At 38.9% G+C, this 16,249-nt stretch overlaps 1 protein-coding gene across 8 annotated transcripts in view; it reads left to right on the top strand.

Moving 5' to 3' along the window:
- UTRN (utrophin) overlaps window positions 1-16,249 on the top strand; it is a 538,989-nt gene that overhangs the window by 239,306 nt on the left and 283,434 nt on the right. For all 8 annotated transcript variants that reach the window (XM_065931202.1, XM_065931205.1, XM_065931203.1 and 5 more), the window contains 3 exons: window positions 2,867-3,002; window positions 4,461-4,610; window positions 15,657-15,732. In XM_065931202.1, coding sequence (XP_065787274.1) covers window positions 2,867-3,002; window positions 4,461-4,610; window positions 15,657-15,732 — 362 coding nt within the window. The remainder of the gene's footprint in view (window positions 1-2,866; window positions 3,003-4,460; window positions 4,611-15,656; window positions 15,733-16,249) is intronic.

The following is a 16,249-nucleotide window of genomic DNA, read 5'->3' as shown; positions in this document are numbered from 1 at the left end:
ACTGAGTAAGAAATCTGTGAAGGTTAGATGGTGAGAGGGCTAGGGGGACCAGGGCCAAGGTGGGGAGTCTCATAGGATTTTATGTGTCATGCTAATGAGTCAGCACTGCCAGGAGATCCGACCAGTCCATCCTAAAGGAAATTAGTCCTGAATATTCATTGGAAGGACTGATGCTGAAGCTAAAACTCCGATACTTTGGTCACCTGATGCGAAGAACTGACTCCTTAGAAAAGACCCTGATGCTGGGAAAGATTGAAGGCAGGAGGAGAAGGGGATGACAGAAGATGAGATGGTTGGATGGCATCACCGACTCAATGGACATGAGTTTGAGCAAGCTCTGGGAGTTGGTGATGGACAGGGAAGCCTGGCATGCTGTAGTCTATGGGGTCACAAATAGTCGGACTTGACTGAGCAACTCAACTAAACTGAATGAGTTGGCAGGGAGAGTCCCTCTAGCTTGAGAATGATCTCTTCCAATTCTTCTTAAGGAAAAAGATGTACTTGCTGGTATGGCATCAGTAATAACTGTAGAAATTTCCCTAATCAATTTCAAATGGATCTCTGTGGAATGTGGTAATTATTGCTTCTGGGACTGACATGGTGAAGCTAAAAGATGCTTGACTCATTTTTTTTGAGAAGAGGAAAGAATAATGAACCTCTTTTCTAGCATCTTGTATTTTAACTAAAACAGTATTTGTTTTCATAAGTTCATGTTTAACTTTAGGTTTGAATTTGTCTTAAATTGGGGTCACCTTGCAATTTTATGGGCTTATTATGTGTACGGTTATTACTCACTGAGAAATAGCTCAATTTATTTTTGTATTGAGTGTCTGTTGTTAAATATTTGCACAGTTCAGCAACTTATGGTGTTATTTCTTAATGAGCAATTGTTATCTACTGTTTGAACATGAATTTATAACTTGTTTTTACTTAGTGATAACATTTAAAATGTAGATTATATTTAGCTAGTTTGCAGATGAAAATTTTGTGTGACTCAAGTATGTCTTATTGAAATTACTTGATAATGTTAGTTTTCCTCATAGATATATTTTCAAAATACTACATCAGTTGTGATTATGAAACACTGGAAATTTAAATTGCTACTTTTTTTTGAAACACAAGGTCAATAGTAGTATTTTCATTGTTTCCCCAGTTGTTATTTAAAGACTCTTTGATACAGAGGGTGAATTACCTGTTTGGGTTCTGGTGGTCTAAACAATTCATATATAGCTTTATTTATTTATTTAAATCTTGAAGCAGTGTTCTCTCCTGATGAATACTTAAAAATGAAAACTTATGATACTGTGGAGTTTAGTCTCCAAGTTGTGTCCGACACTTGCAACCTCTTAGCCTAGCCCGCTAGGCTCCTCTGTCCATGAGATTCTCCAGGCACGAATACTGGAGTGGGCTGCCATTTCCTTCGCCAGGGGATCTTTCCAACCCAGAGATCGTACCCTGGTCTCCTGCACTGTAGGCAGATTCTTTACCGACTGAGCTGCTGGGGAAAGATATGATTCTGTAGTGATTATCATTAATTTTTTTAAATTAAAGTTTATTTATGATGTTGTGTTAGTTTCAGGTGTATCACAAAAGTGATTCAGTTATACATGTATATATCTATTCTTTTTAGATTCTTGTCTCTTATAGGTTATTACAAAATACTGAATATAGTTCCCTGTGCTATAGAGTAGGTCCTTGTTGGTTGTTTATTTTATATATGGTAGTGTGTATATGTTAATCCCAAACACCTAATTTATTCCTCCCCCTTTCCCTTATTAGATTTTTAAACATTAAAATACTCTCTTTCAAATATCACTGACTCTATTAAATATATAAGATTTATTTAGCATTTTGTTCTATATGTATTGCATCATTGTGTTAGGTGTATTTGTGATTAAAAAGAAAAAATTATAGCCATAAAAATGTAAATTCTTATTAGGGATGACATAATGTAATTCATTTAAAAAATTGCATTCTATTTTTAAGCCAGCAGCTAATAGCAGAAGCTATAGAAGTGACACCACCACCAAGTTCTAAATAGCTTTCAAACTCTTTCTTAAAAATACATAATCTTGTTTGTCAAATGAGTTCTAATCATATTCTCATCTTTTGACAGATGGTTTATATAATTATAAATGTTATTCTTATAACATTAAAAGATGTAATTAAGGCAGTTTCTTTTTTATATGCATATGACTGTTTCCTTATGTCCTTTAAAACTTTGGCTTTGTTTTTTTCTAGAGCCTTTTTTTGTAACTTGGTGCTATATTCAAATATAATACTCATTTTAATGAGCTCATCAAATTCCCATTTCTCTTGTCTTTCCTAATATTTCTAAAAATTTCCCACTTTTGGTATCGTGCCTTGTTCTTGCTCTTTCTTTCCTATGAATAAAGTAGAGTAATAGTTGCCCCCTAATGTGAATGTCATATAATGATACCTTTCTATCTCCATGGAGTACTCAAAGAGAATTATGTATTTTTCCTTATTATTTTAGATTAAGACATTTTTCATGTTTTCTTCTTAAAGCCTCCATTATGCTGTATAGTGGTGTCCAGCTTTAAAAAGTACTTTGTATTAGATTTCTACATAGTTTTTATGATGAAAGTAGACAACATTCTTTAGTTTCAATGTTTTTTAATTTAATGAAGGAAGAAATCTTATTCTTATATTTGCATATAACCTTGCAAAATGTATGGATTACTATTAATACTCATTTAGAAATGCATGTTAAAATAATTGATACATATTAAGATAATTATTTTTTTGTGTGTGGCATATTTAGTCAGAATATCCAATGTAGATATATAATGTTCTAGTTAATTGGTTAATTTTCTCAATATTTTTAAATAATATGTCCTTTTAGGTTAAAAGGAGAAAGTAAGCAGGTGATGGACTATAGAAAAAGACTAGATGAAATTATCTGTTGGTTAACAAAGGCTGAGAATGCTGTACAAAAAAGATCAACTACTGAACTGGAAGAAAACCTGCAAGAATTAACAGTAAGTGATACATTTGTCTCTATATTTGCTGATGCTTTTTTGATGCGTGAACATTTACACTAAAAATAATATATTGCATGACTAAAGAAGAAAAGGGGAAGAAGCTTTGTATTTGTGGTAAGAGTGGTGAACTTTAAAGAGGAATATCTTTTTTTTTTTAATTTTAAAGAGCAACTGTTATTTCATCATTGCAGAGGTAAGGCTTCACTCATGTAAAAGTGATGTCATGTGGATCTAAGTATTGAACCAAAGGATTTTGGAATGTTTTAAACAGACATCATCATTTTAGAATATAATAATGCTGTAAAGTATAGTTTTTTCCTTTGGGGTTTAGAAGATTATTAATTACTGATTACTATCTATAAAATGAGTTCTAACAAGAAGACTCCAAGTGACTTGAGAGTTACTGAAGCTTTTTATGGACTTTGTTTCACAGTTGTATTATTTAAATTTTCTTTGTTGATCTGCAACCAGCAAGAATTGTTTAAAATTGTATAGATATACAACATATAAAAACACATAAAGGTATATAGGTATGTTATTAATAATATACCCAAATATCCATATTTTTATATCCACAAATTTTATATTTTTTGTGTTAAGAATTAAAGTACTCGTAGAGCAATAAGAAATATGTGCACACATTTTTATTAAACAAAAGAAATTGTGTGTGAGTATAGATACATACCCAGGCATGCCACAAAGAATACCTAAAGTGATACCCACTAATCTGATTAGAGATTTTGTCTAAAGGAATGTGATTGAGGTGTTTCGGGAAAGAAAATTTTAATACCGATGAAAAATACATGGCAAGTGGTTATGAAGTTTTCATTTCAAAATCTGACAAGTATCTAACAAGCTTGTTTGTGTTTTTTATAAAACTTTCAGTAGTTTTCTTGGAGTATGCCTTTTGTAAACAATTTGGGATCAGTCTCAAGGGTTAGGATAGTATATTGGGATAGGTAGACATGCACGCATAAAATGTTTCTGTTGTTTCTGGGGTTTTTTGGCCTTTCATTAGAATAATCATTTTTATTATTTTTCTCAGAACAGAATATTAAGTTGTCAGTGTAAATATGATTTTATATGACCCTGTTAAGAGGTGCAGAGTTTGGAGTAGTAATTCATGTTCACACAATGCATACTGAAAGTGGGAGTTCATTCCCAGATTAATTACAGTTTGTTAATGGCAACCCACTCCAGTGTTCTTGCCTGGAGAATCCCAGGGACGGGGGAGCCTGGTGGGCTGCTGTCTATGGGGTCTCACAGAGCCGGACACGACTGACGTGACTTAGCAGCGGCAGCAATGTCAATTCAGGCTTCTTAGAAGTTTATTTTCCATTTAAGAAATTAAAGGTCTACATTTATAGGACTATTTCCCATAGAGATTTCTAACAGTTCTTGATCTTTCGCTGGTATGACAACCTTTTAACCATACCTCTCCTCTGACTCCTTTAGGACTTAACCCAGGAGATGGATGTACAAGCTGAGAAACTCAAGTGGCTGAATAGAACTGAATTGGAAATGCTTTCAGATAAAAGTCTGAGTTTACATGAAAGAGAAAAAGTTTCAGAGAGTTTAAGAACTGTAAATTCATCATGGAATAAGGTGTGCATTGAGAATTACTGTGATACCTTTCTCATGTTTATTGATTTTGTTCTCAAAGAAGTGGGATTATGCAGCTGTTTTAAGTATATGCAAATATAGGCACATTTTACTAATGCTTACTCATATTGGTAACTATGTTTTTTTCGTCTGTCATAGATGGAAACTTATGTTCTCAAAGAATACTTATTTCACTTGGGATTTTTTGGCATAGAAGATTTATATGTTATATACTATATTAAATAATGAGTATATATTAGAATTAGGCATAAAATGCTAATAATTATGCTCTGAAAAATGAAAGCATTAAAATAACTTTGTGATGTTGCATGTGACTTTTCATATATATAGATTTATTTTAAATGGTTTTATCCATTCAACATGTATTTACTAGGTTCCAATTAGGTTGTAATGGTATGTGGCTACCAATATGACTAAGATAAAGTCCTTTTTCTCATACCATTGCTTCTTTTGCAATTGAATCAGAGGTAAAGTAATAGGTTTCTATTTATTTTGGCTTGGGCACATAGCATAATGGGGCTTCCCAAGTGGCACAGTGGTAAAGAACCCACCTGCCAATGCAGGAGATGCAAGAGACCCAGGTTTGATCCCTGGGTTGGGAAGATCCCCTGGAGCAGGAAATGGCAACCCACTCCTGTATTCTTACCTGGAAAAGCCCGCAGACAGAAGAGCCTGGCGGGCTGTGGTTTGTGGTGTTGCAAAGAGTCGGACATGACTGAGCAGCTGAGCACATACTCAGTAAGAAGTCTGCCTGGGACATTGAACAGATATGTTTCTTAGTTTGGACAGGACCCATATCAGTCATTTTTCTTCCTCTCCATCCTTTTAAAATGAAAGCCATCCTTCTATATCTAATGATTTAGGTACTTTATTGATCTAGCCTCTCTGCTTGAGAACTACTATCAGTAACAGATGGGTCACTGTTACTGATGACACACGGCTGCATCTCTGGCTTCGACCTCTCTACACACTCAGACTTCATCACGGCTGCTTGCTGAGCATCTGTACTGAGATATCTACGATATCTAAAGGAGATCAGTTCTGGGTGTTCACTGGAAGCTGAAACTCCAGTACTTTGGCCACCTCATGTGAAGAGTTGACTCATTGGAAAAGACCCTGATGCTGGGAGGGATTGGGGGCAGGATGAAAAGGGGACGACAGAGGATGAGATGGCTGGATGGTATCACCGACTTGATGGACATGAGTTTGAGTAAACTCTGCGAGTTGGTGATGGACAGGGAGGCCTGGCGTGCTGCGATTCATGGGGTTGCAAAGAGTCGGACACGACTGAGCGACTGAACAGAACTGAACTGAACTGAACAGGCAACTGATACTAACATACAAGACTGAGTATCTGACTCCACCTCCCTCTGGGGTCTTAGTTTACTTTTCCCACCTCAGTTACTGGCAATCACATCCCTATTATGGTTTTGTGCCAAGACTCTGGACTCAGTTTTACGGCGTGTGAATTATATCTCAGTAAAAAGCAAAGAAACGAATAAACACGGGAGTCACCATCATCAGCTTCTCTTTCAAAATTCCTGTCTCCTTGATGGACGGTTTGAATAGAAGGCTACATGAGTAGATACACAATAAGGCACTGGGAGCAATTTTAACACTTGTCAATACTGAGTGGCACGTGGGTATTCCCTGGGCAATTCCTTCATCTTTTCTTAGGTTTGCAAAATTTCATAAACTTGGCCACTTCTCACTGCCTCCATGGCCACTGAGTTGTTCCTGTGTTATCATCATTGCCATCTTCTCTTGCGTGATTCCTGACATGGCCACTTCATTAGCCTCCCTTTTGCCTCCCTTTTCCCTTTGTCCATCTCTCTCTCTCTTTTTTTTTTTTTATTTAAATGTTTTTTTTTTTTTTCATTTATTTTTATTAGTTGGAGGCTAATTACTTTACAATATTGTAGTGGTTTTTGCCATACATTGACATGAATCAGCCATGGATTTACATGTGTTCCCCATCCCAATCCCCCCTCCCGCCTTCCTCCCTATCCCATCCCTCTGGGTCTTCCCAGTGCACCAGCCCTGAGCACTTGTCTTTTGCATCCAACCTGGGCTGGTGGTCTGTTTCACCCTTGATAATATACATGTTTCAATGCTGTTCTCTCAGAACATCCCACCCTTGCCTTCTCCCACAGAGTCCCAAAGTCTGTTCTGTACATCTGTGTCTCTTTTTCTGTTTTCCTTATTGGGTTATTGTTACCATCTTTTTAAATTCCGTATATATGCGTTAGTATACTCTATTGGTCTTTATCTTTCTGGTTTACTTCACTCTGTATAATGGGCTCCAGTTTCATCCATCTCATTAGAACTGATTCAAATGAATTCTTTTTAACGGCTGAGTAATATTCCATAGTGTATATGTACCATAGCTTCCTTATCCATTTGTCTGCTGATGGATATCTAGGTTGCTTCCATCCTCTGGCAATTATAAACATCACTGTGATGAACATTGGGGTGCACGTGTCTCTTTCAGATCTAGTTTCCTCGGTGTGTATGCCCAAAAGTGGGATTGCTCGGTCATATGGCAGTTCTGTTTCCAGTTTTTTAAGGAATCTCCATACTGTTCTCCATAGTGGCTCTACTAGTTTGCATTCCCACCAACAGTGTAAGAGGGTTCCCTTTTCTCCACACCCTCTCCAGCATTTATTGCTTGTAGACTTTTGGATAGCAGCCATCCTGACTGGCGTGTAATGGTACCTCATTGTGGTTTTGATTTGCATTGATCTGATAATGAGTGATGTTGAGCATCTTTTCGTGTGTTTGTTAGCCATCTGTATGTCTTCTTTGGAGAAATGTCTGTTTAGATCTTCGGCCCATTTTTTGATTGGGTCATTTATTTTTCTGGAATTGAGCTGCAGGAGTTGCTTGTATATTTTTGAGATTAATCCTTTGTCTGTTGCTTCGTTTGCTATTATTTTCTCCCAATCTGAGGGCTGTCTTTTCACCTTACTTATAGTTTCCTTTGCTGTGCAAAAGCTTTTAAGTTTCATTAGGTCCCATTTGTTTAGTTTTGCTTTTATTTCCAATATTCTGGGAGGTGGGTCATAGAGGATCCTGCTGTGATTTATGTCGGAGAGTGTTTTGCCTATGTTCTCCTCTAGGAGTTTTATAGTTTCTGCTCTTGCATTTAGATCTTTAATCCATTTTGAGTTTATTTTTGTGTGTGGTGTTAGAAGGTGTTCTAGTTTCATTCTTTTACAACTGGTTGACCAGTTTTCCCAGCACCACTTGTTAAAGAGGTTGTCTTTTTTCCATTGTATATTCTTGCCTCCTTTGTCGAAGATAAAGTGTCCATAGGTTCGTGGATTTATCTCTGGGCTTTCTATTCTGTTCCATTGATCTATATGTCTGTCTTTGTGCCAGTACCATACTGTCTTGATGACTGTGGCTTTGTAGTAGAACCTGAAGTCAGGCAGGTTGATTCCTCCAGTTCCATTTTTCTTTCTCAAGATTGCTTTGGTTATTCGAGGTTTTTTGTATTTCCATACGAATTGTGAAATTATTTGTTCTAGTTCTGTGAAAAATACCATTGGTAGCTTGATAGGGATTGCATTTAATCTACAGATTGCTTTGGGTAGTATAGCCATTTTCACAATATTGAGTCTTCCAATCCAGGAACACGGTATATTTCTCCATCTGTTTGTGTCCTCTTTGATTTCTTTCATCAGTGTTTTATAGTTTTTTATATATAGGTCTTTCATTTCTTTAGGTAGATATACTCCCAAGTATTTTATTCTTTTTGTTGCAATGGTGAATGGTATTGTTTCCTTAATTTCTCTTTCTGTTTTCTCATTGTTAGCATATAGGAATGCAAGGGATTTCTGTGTGTTAATTTTATATCCTGCAACATTACTGTATTCATTGATTAGCTGTAATAATTTTCTGGTAGAGTCTTCAGGGTTTTGTATGTAGAGGATCATATCGTCTGCTAACAGTGAGAGTTTTACTTCTTCTTTTCCAATCTGGATTCCTTTTATTTCTTTTTCTGCTCTGATTGCTGTGGCCAACACTTCCAAAACTATGTTGAATAGCAGTTGTGAGAGTGGACACCCTTGTCTTGTTCCTGACTTTAAGGGAAATGCTTTCAACTTCTCACCATTGAGGATAATGTTTGCTGTGGGTTTGTCATATATAGCTTTTATTATGTTGAGGTATGTTCCTTCTATGCATGCTTTCTGGAGAGTTTTAATCATAAATGGATGTTGAATTTTGTCAAAGGCTTTCTCTGCATCTATTGAGATAATCGTATGGTTTTTATCTTTAAATTTGTTAATGTGGTGTATTACATTGATTGATTTGCAGATATTAAAGAATCCTTGCATTCCTGGGATAAAGCCCACTTTGTCATGATGTATGATCTTTTTAATATGTTGTTGGATTCTGTTTGCTAGAATTTTGTTAAGGATTTTTGCATCTATGTTGATCAGTGATATTGGCCTGTAGTTTTCTTTTTTTGTGGCATCCTTGTCTTGTTTTGGTATTAGGGTGATGGTGGTCTCATAGAATGAGTTTGGAAGTTTGCCTTCTGCAATTTTCTGGAAGTGTTTGAGTAAGATAGGTGTTAGCTCTTCTCTAAATTTTTGGTAGAATTCAGCTGTGAAGCCATCTGGTCCTGGGCTTTTGTTTGCTGGAAGATTTCTGATTATAGTTTCGATTTCCGTGCTTGTGATGGGTCTGTTAAGATCTTCTATTTCTTCCTGGTTCAGTTTTTGAAAGTTATACTTTTCTAAGAACTTGCCCGTTTCTTCCAAGTTGTCCATTTTATTGGCATAGAGCTGCTGGTAGTAGTCTCTTATGATCCTTTGTATTGCAGTGTTGTCTGTTGTGATCTCTCCATTTTCATTTCTAATTTTGTTGATTTGGTTCTTCTCCCTTTGTTTCTTGATGAGTCTGGCTAATGGCTTGTCAATTTTATTTATCTTTTCAAAAACCAACTTTTAGCTTTGTTGATTTTTGCTATGGTCTCTTTTGTTTCTTTTGCATTTATTTCTTCCCTGATTTTTAAGATTTCTTTTCTTCTGCTAACCCTGGGGTTCTTCATTTCTTCCTTCTCTAGTTGCTTTTGGTGTAGAGTTAGGCTATTTATTTGACGTTTTTTTTTTTGTTTGTTTGTTTCTTGAGATAAGCCTGTATTGCTATGAACCTTCCCCTTAGCACTGCTTTGACAGTGTCCCATAGGTTTGGGGTTGTTGTGTTTTCATTTTCATTCGTTTCTATGCATATTTTGATTTCTTCTATGATTTGTTTGTTATTCAGAAGCGTGTTATTTAGCCTCCATATGTTGGAATTTTTAATAGTTTTTTCCCTGTAATTGAGATCTAATTTTACTGCATTGTGGTCAGAAAAGATGACTGGAATGATTTCAATTTTTTTGAATTTACCAAGGCTAGATTTATGGCCCAAGATGTGATCTGTTTTGGAGAAGGTTCCATGTGCAGTTGAGGAAAAGGTAAAATTGATTGTTTTGGGGTGAAATGTCCTATAGATATCAATTAGGTCTAGCTGGACCATTGTGTCATTTAAGGTTTGTGTTTCCTTGTTAATTTTCTGTTTAGTTGATCTGTCCATAGGTGTGAGTGGGGTGTTAAAGTCTCCCACTATTATTGTGTTATTGTTAATTTCCCACTTCATTCTTGTTAGCATTTGCCTTACATATTGTGGTGCTCCTATGTTGGGTGCATATATATTTATAATTGTTATATCTTCTTCTTGGATTGATCCTTTGATCATTATGTAGTGTCCTTCTTTGTCTCTTTTCACAGCCTTTATTTTGAAGTCTATTTTATTTGGTGTAAGTATTGGGACTCCTGCTTTCTTTTGGTCTCCGTTTGCGTGGAATATTTTTTTCCAGTCCTTCACTTTCAGTCTGTATGTGTCCCTTGCTTTGAGGTGGGTCTCTTGTAGACAGCATATATAGGGGTCTTGCTTTTGTATCCATTCAGCCATCTTTGTCTTTTGGTTGGGGCATTCAACCCATTTACATTTAAGGTAATTATTGATAAGAATGGTCCTGTTGCCATTTGCTTTGTTGTCTTGGGTTCACGTTCATACAAACTTTCTGTGTTTCCTGTCTAGAGAAGATCCTTTAGCATTTGTTGAAGAACTGGTTTGGTGGTGCTGAATTCTCTCAGCTTTTGCTTGTCTGTAAAGCTTTTAAATTCTCCTTCATATCTGAATGAAATCATTGCAGGGTACAGTAATCTGGGTTGTAGCTTATTTTCTTTCATAACTTTAAGTATGTCTTGCCATTCCCTTCTGGCCTGAAGAGTTTCTATTGATAGATCAGCTGCTATCCTTATGGGAATCTCCTTGTGTGTTATTTGTAGTTTCTCCCTTGCTGCTTTTAATATTTGTTCTTTGTGTTTGATCTTTGTTAATTTGACTAATATGTGTCTTGGGGTGTTTCGCCTTGGGTTTATCCTGTTTGGGACTCTCCGGGTTTCTTGGACTTGGGTGGCTATTTCCTTCCTCATTTTGGGGAAGTTTTCAGCTATTATCTCCTTGAGGATCTTCTCATGGCCTTTCTTTTTGTCTTCTTCTTCTGGGACTCCTATGATTTGAATGTTGGGGTGTTTCACATTGTCCCAGAGGTTCCTGAGGTTGTCCTCATTTCTTGTAATTCTTTTTTCTTTTTTCCTCTCTGCTTCATTTATTTCCACCATTATATCTTCTACCTCACTTATCCTATCTTCTGCCTCCGTTATTTTACTGTTGGTTCCCTCCAGAGTGTTTTTGATCTCATTTATTGCATTATTCATTTTTAATTGATTCTTTTTTATTTCTTCTAGGTCCTTGTTAAACATTTCTTGCATCTTCTCAATCCTTGTCTCCAGGTTATTTATCTGTAACTCCATTTGTTTTCAAAACTCCATTTTTATTATCATTCTTCTAAATTCTTTTTCAGGTAGATTCCCTATCTCCTCTTTTGTTTGGCTTGGTGGGCATTTTTCATCTTCCTTTACCTGTTGGGTATTTCTCTGCCTTTTTATCTTATTTAGATTGCTGGGTTTGGGGTGGCCTTTTTGTATTCTGGTAGTCTGTGGTTCTTTTTTATTGTGGAAGTTTCTCCCAGTGGGTGGGGCTGGGTGTTTGGCTTGTCGAGGTTTGCTGGTTAGAGAAGCTTGTGTCGGTGTTCTGGTGGGTGGAGCTGGATTTCTTCTCTCTGGAGTGCAATGGAGTGTCCAGTAGTGAGTCTTGAGATGGGTCTATGGGTTTGGTGTGACTTTGGGCAGCCTGTATATTGACGCTCAGGGCTATATTCCTGCGTTGCTGGAGAATTTGCAAGGTATGTTTTGCTCTGGAACTTACTGGCTCTTGGGTGGTGGTTGGTTTCAGTGTAGGTATGGAGGCTTTGGGATGATCTCTTATTAGTTAATGTTCCCTGTAGTCAGGAGTTCTCTGGTGTTCTCAGGTTTTGGGCTTAAGCCTCTTGCCTCTGGGTTTCAGTCTTATTCTTTCAGTAGCCTCAAGACTTCTCCCTCCATGCAGCACTGATAATAAAACTTCTAGGTTAATGGTGAAAGGATTCTCCACAGTGAGGGACACCAGAGAGGTTCACAGAGTTACATGAAGAAGAGGAGAGGGAGGAGGGAGATAGAGGTGAGCAGGAGGAGAAAAAGGGGGACTCAAGAGGAGAGAGACAGATCTAGGCAGTGCTCTGTTCCCTAGTGTTCTCCACAGCCCAGAACACCCACAGAGATTCACAGAATTGGATTGAGAAGAGAAGGGGGAGGGAGGAAATAAGGTGATCTGGGGGAGAAAAAGGAGAATCAAAAGGGGGAGAGAGTGATCAAACCAGTAATCCCACTCCTGAGTAAAAATGGGTACTGAAGTTTGGATTCTTAAATGTCCAAAATTGATATCAAATACTGAAAAACAAAGATTAAAAATCTAGAGTAGAAATTAGACTCCTAAAAATACAATAGTAAAAAACCACAAAAATACAAAAAAATTTAAGAAATATATATGGAGTTTGCTTTAAAAATAGGGTCCTTTTTTTGGGCCAGGTTATAGTGGGTTATAAGAATGAAAATTAAGGAGTACTAGAGGAGTAATAGAGGACTTTAAAAAAGAAAAAAAGTAAAAAAAGAGAAAAAAATTTTTTTTTAATTAAAAATAAAAAAAATAGTAGTGAAAATATATCTAGGAATTTCTCTGGAGCTGTTGCGGGCAGTGTGGGATCAGTTCAGTTTCAGATAGCTGCTTGTTCGAGCTTGCACTTCTCGCTATCTATGGGCCCTTTCCAGTGTAGTCGGTGTTACCTACAGGGACTTTAATCTGTTGCACCGGTCCGTTCTGAAGCGGTTCCCTTTGTTTCTTTGGCTTCTGTTTGCAGTTCTCTTCAGTGTCTAATTTCTGCCCTGACACAGGCGGGCGGAGGTGGTCTCTTGTTCAGGTTCGCTTGTTCAGTCGTGCTGTGGGGAGGGGGGCGCTGCAGACAAATGCCACCGGCCTGTGTGGGGAGCACTCGCGGTTTTCCGGCCACACTGGGTCTGCCCCCACTCGGGGCGGGTGTGTGCGCTCTCCCTGTCTACACTGCTCAGGCTCCAGGCTGCTTTCCAGGGAGCGGGCCCTGCGTTGTGTCGACTGCCCAGGCCTAAGCCGCTCAGATTCAGGTTTTCGGGTGCTCCACAAAGGCGCAGACTCGGTTGGGCCTGCGTTTTGTGCCTTCCCCGGCCGGAGCAGCTCAGGTAGCCGGGAGCTTGATGGGCGCACTCTCCCCGGGTGCGGGGTGCTTCCTCTCCTCCGTGGCCCCTGCCTCAGTTTCCACGCACGGTCGGGTGCGCCTTGTGTCAGTTCTGGGGAGCTGGACTCTAGCTGCGACCCTCCTGGCGGATGTCGACCATCCAGAATCTCAGGAAGTCTTTGGTTAGAGGCTGGAAGCCTGTTTGCAGTTTGGTAGGGGTGCCGTCTCTGGAGCCGGCGGTTGCCCCTTTCCCCTCCCCCCGCCTCTTGCCTCCAGGGGATGGGCCTGTCCGCTGCCGGCTATCTCTTCTCAGGTATTTGCTCAGTCCTTCGTTCTGGTCACTTTGGGAGCACAGTATCAGACAGATCTTTTATCACAGGACTTTACGTAGATTCTACACTAATTATGTGAATTATGAGAATCTAAGACCAAGCAAAAACGGGCGGGTAGTGCCTAAGTTTAGGGCTTTTCCCAACTTAATTCTCTCTGTCTTGCTATCCCCCAGTTTAAGTTGCTATCTCACGTTAGCTCCCTCTGATTGCCCTCAGGGCACTCAGGCCCGGTCCTTGTCCTCAGCAATGCCTCAGGCTCCTCTCCGTTCCGCCCCCACTTGCTGGTGGTGGATACGGGCGCCTGGGGGTACTTTTCTGCTGGGAGTTGTTTCTAGGTATGTAATCTGTGGGTTTTATTTATTTTTCCTCCCAGTTAGGTTGCCCTCTGAGATTCGAAAACTTCCCCCAGACCCACCAGTGAGAGGGTTTCCTGGTGTTTGGAAACTTCTTCTATTAAGACTCCCTTCCCAGGATAGGGCTCCGTCCCTAACTCTATTGTCTCTCTTTTTATCTCTTATATTTTGTCCTACCTCCTTTCGAAGACGATGGGCTGCTTTTCTGGGTGTCTGATGTCTTCTGCTAGCGGTCAGAGGTTGTTTTGTGGAGTTTGCTCAGCGTTCAAATGTTCTTTCGGTGAATTTGTAGGGGAGAAAGTGGTCTCCACGTCCTATTCCTCTGCCATCTCAGTTCCCCCTCTGTCCATCTCTTCTTAACAAAGCAACCAAAGTATTTGTTAAGAATTGTTCAGGTCAAGTAAATCTCCTGAGAAAAACCCACTAATAGTATCCCCTCTCATTCAGAGTAATGGCCGAAGTCCTTAAGATGGCTTATGAGGCTGATTGTGTTCTGGCTTCCTGTTATCTCTCTGACTTCGTCTGTTACCCTCTCTCCTTGCTGCTTTTCAGACATGTTGGCCCCGTGTCCAACATGCCAGACTCAGCTTGTGCATATTCAGTCGGAGCACATGTATTTATTTAACACAGAGGATGTCAACGGATATTGTGTAGAATAGGGCATAGTGGTCACTTTGGGAGCACCGTATCAGACAAACCTTCCTTTATCACAGAACTTTACGTAGATTCTACACTAATTATGTGAATTATGAGAATCTAAGACCAAGCAAAAGCAAGGCTTATCATGTAAAGAATTTCAACAGACACATTTTCGGAAATGCTAATCTGGAATTTTTCATTCACTCATGCTTTTATTTGCTCAGTAGGATTTTACTGGGCTCTCATTTTATGCCAGGTACCATTTTAAGAACTGGAAATGTAGCCAAGAGTATGAAAATGCTTCTTAACCCAAAGAGCTCATTGTGGGTGAGACAGGGAATATATAAGTGGAGAACCTACCTAACTTTGGGTGGTAGCCGTGGAGGGTTTTGTGGAGTTCATATCCAAGCTAATTTATTAAAGATGAATGAGTATTAGTCAGGTGGAGGATTGGAGGGAAAGACATTGCAGGGAAAAGAAGCATAAATGACAGAAGCTAGAGGAGACAGAGAGTGAAGAGCATGTCAGGGAGACAGGTGATGAATACACACTTGGACATATCTGAATATACAGTTGACAGGAAGAGTATGACTGAAGATCTGTTTTGAAAAGTCATCAGTCTCTTAAAACTCCATTTGATAAATGAAGCAATTAGAAACCAGGACCCAGGGAGAGAGGCCAGGGACAAGCATAGAATATCTGTCACAGAGGTGGGAGTGAAATCACGATTGTAAAATACTAAGAGAATCAAGGGAGAGGGAGCGGCAGCATTAAACGTTGTACAAGAGCAGGCCAGCTAAGGACTGGATGATGTTCTTGATGTCAGTTGGGGGTCAGGCAAGACCGCAGTGGATAGTGAAAGTGGACACAGAAGCTTAGGCATTGAGGAGGGGCAGGAAAATGGCAGCGAGATCATTTAGAAGAATGCTTTCTCTATTGAAAATATCATCATCTGTATTTATATATTATTCTTCTCTTTCTGTTTGGCCTGATGCTGTAGATATGCAGAGAAGTGCCTGGTGTGCTGAAGGAACGCTTCCAGGATCCCTGTTCGGTTGCTCAGACGAGAATTGCTGGTAAGATACACTTTATTCCTTCACAAAATTTTTTATAAACATAGCAGAATTTTATGATTATGAGCGTTGTATGTGAATTAGGAAAACATTTAAAAACAATGCAGTTATGACTTATTATTCTGCTTTTAATCATTTGAAAAGAATGTCTTCTCTAAACACAAGATGTATTTCACTGCCTAGTGTGTACAAGGCATTTCCTCTCACAGGAAGTAAGAGTTTTAGCCTTTCTTGAGGCCAGCGTGGAACCTGAGCTCCGAAAGAGCTTGCTGAAGGCGAGGGGAGAGCCTAGGTGGGGACGTTGGGGGAATAGTTTTCTAGCGACATGCAGCTTTTCAGCAACTCAACGGTAAGTCATTGTGTTAGCATGTTCTGGAGATGTGTAACTAGGCATTGATGATGACTGAAAGCAGAAAGTTTGGATACCCCTGGGAGCAGCAGTTGGGGATTCGGAAGAGGTGTCCATCACAGGGAGGCATTTGTTTGTGGACAAATGCTGATCACTTAGATAGGGGAATGA

Source organism: Muntiacus reevesi, chromosome 3 (genome assembly GCF_963930625.1).
Source record: "Muntiacus reevesi chromosome 3, mMunRee1.1, whole genome shotgun sequence".
NCBI lineage: Eukaryota > Metazoa > Chordata > Mammalia > Artiodactyla > Cervidae > Muntiacus > Muntiacus reevesi.
This window is presented reverse-complemented; position numbering and strand designations above follow the sequence as displayed.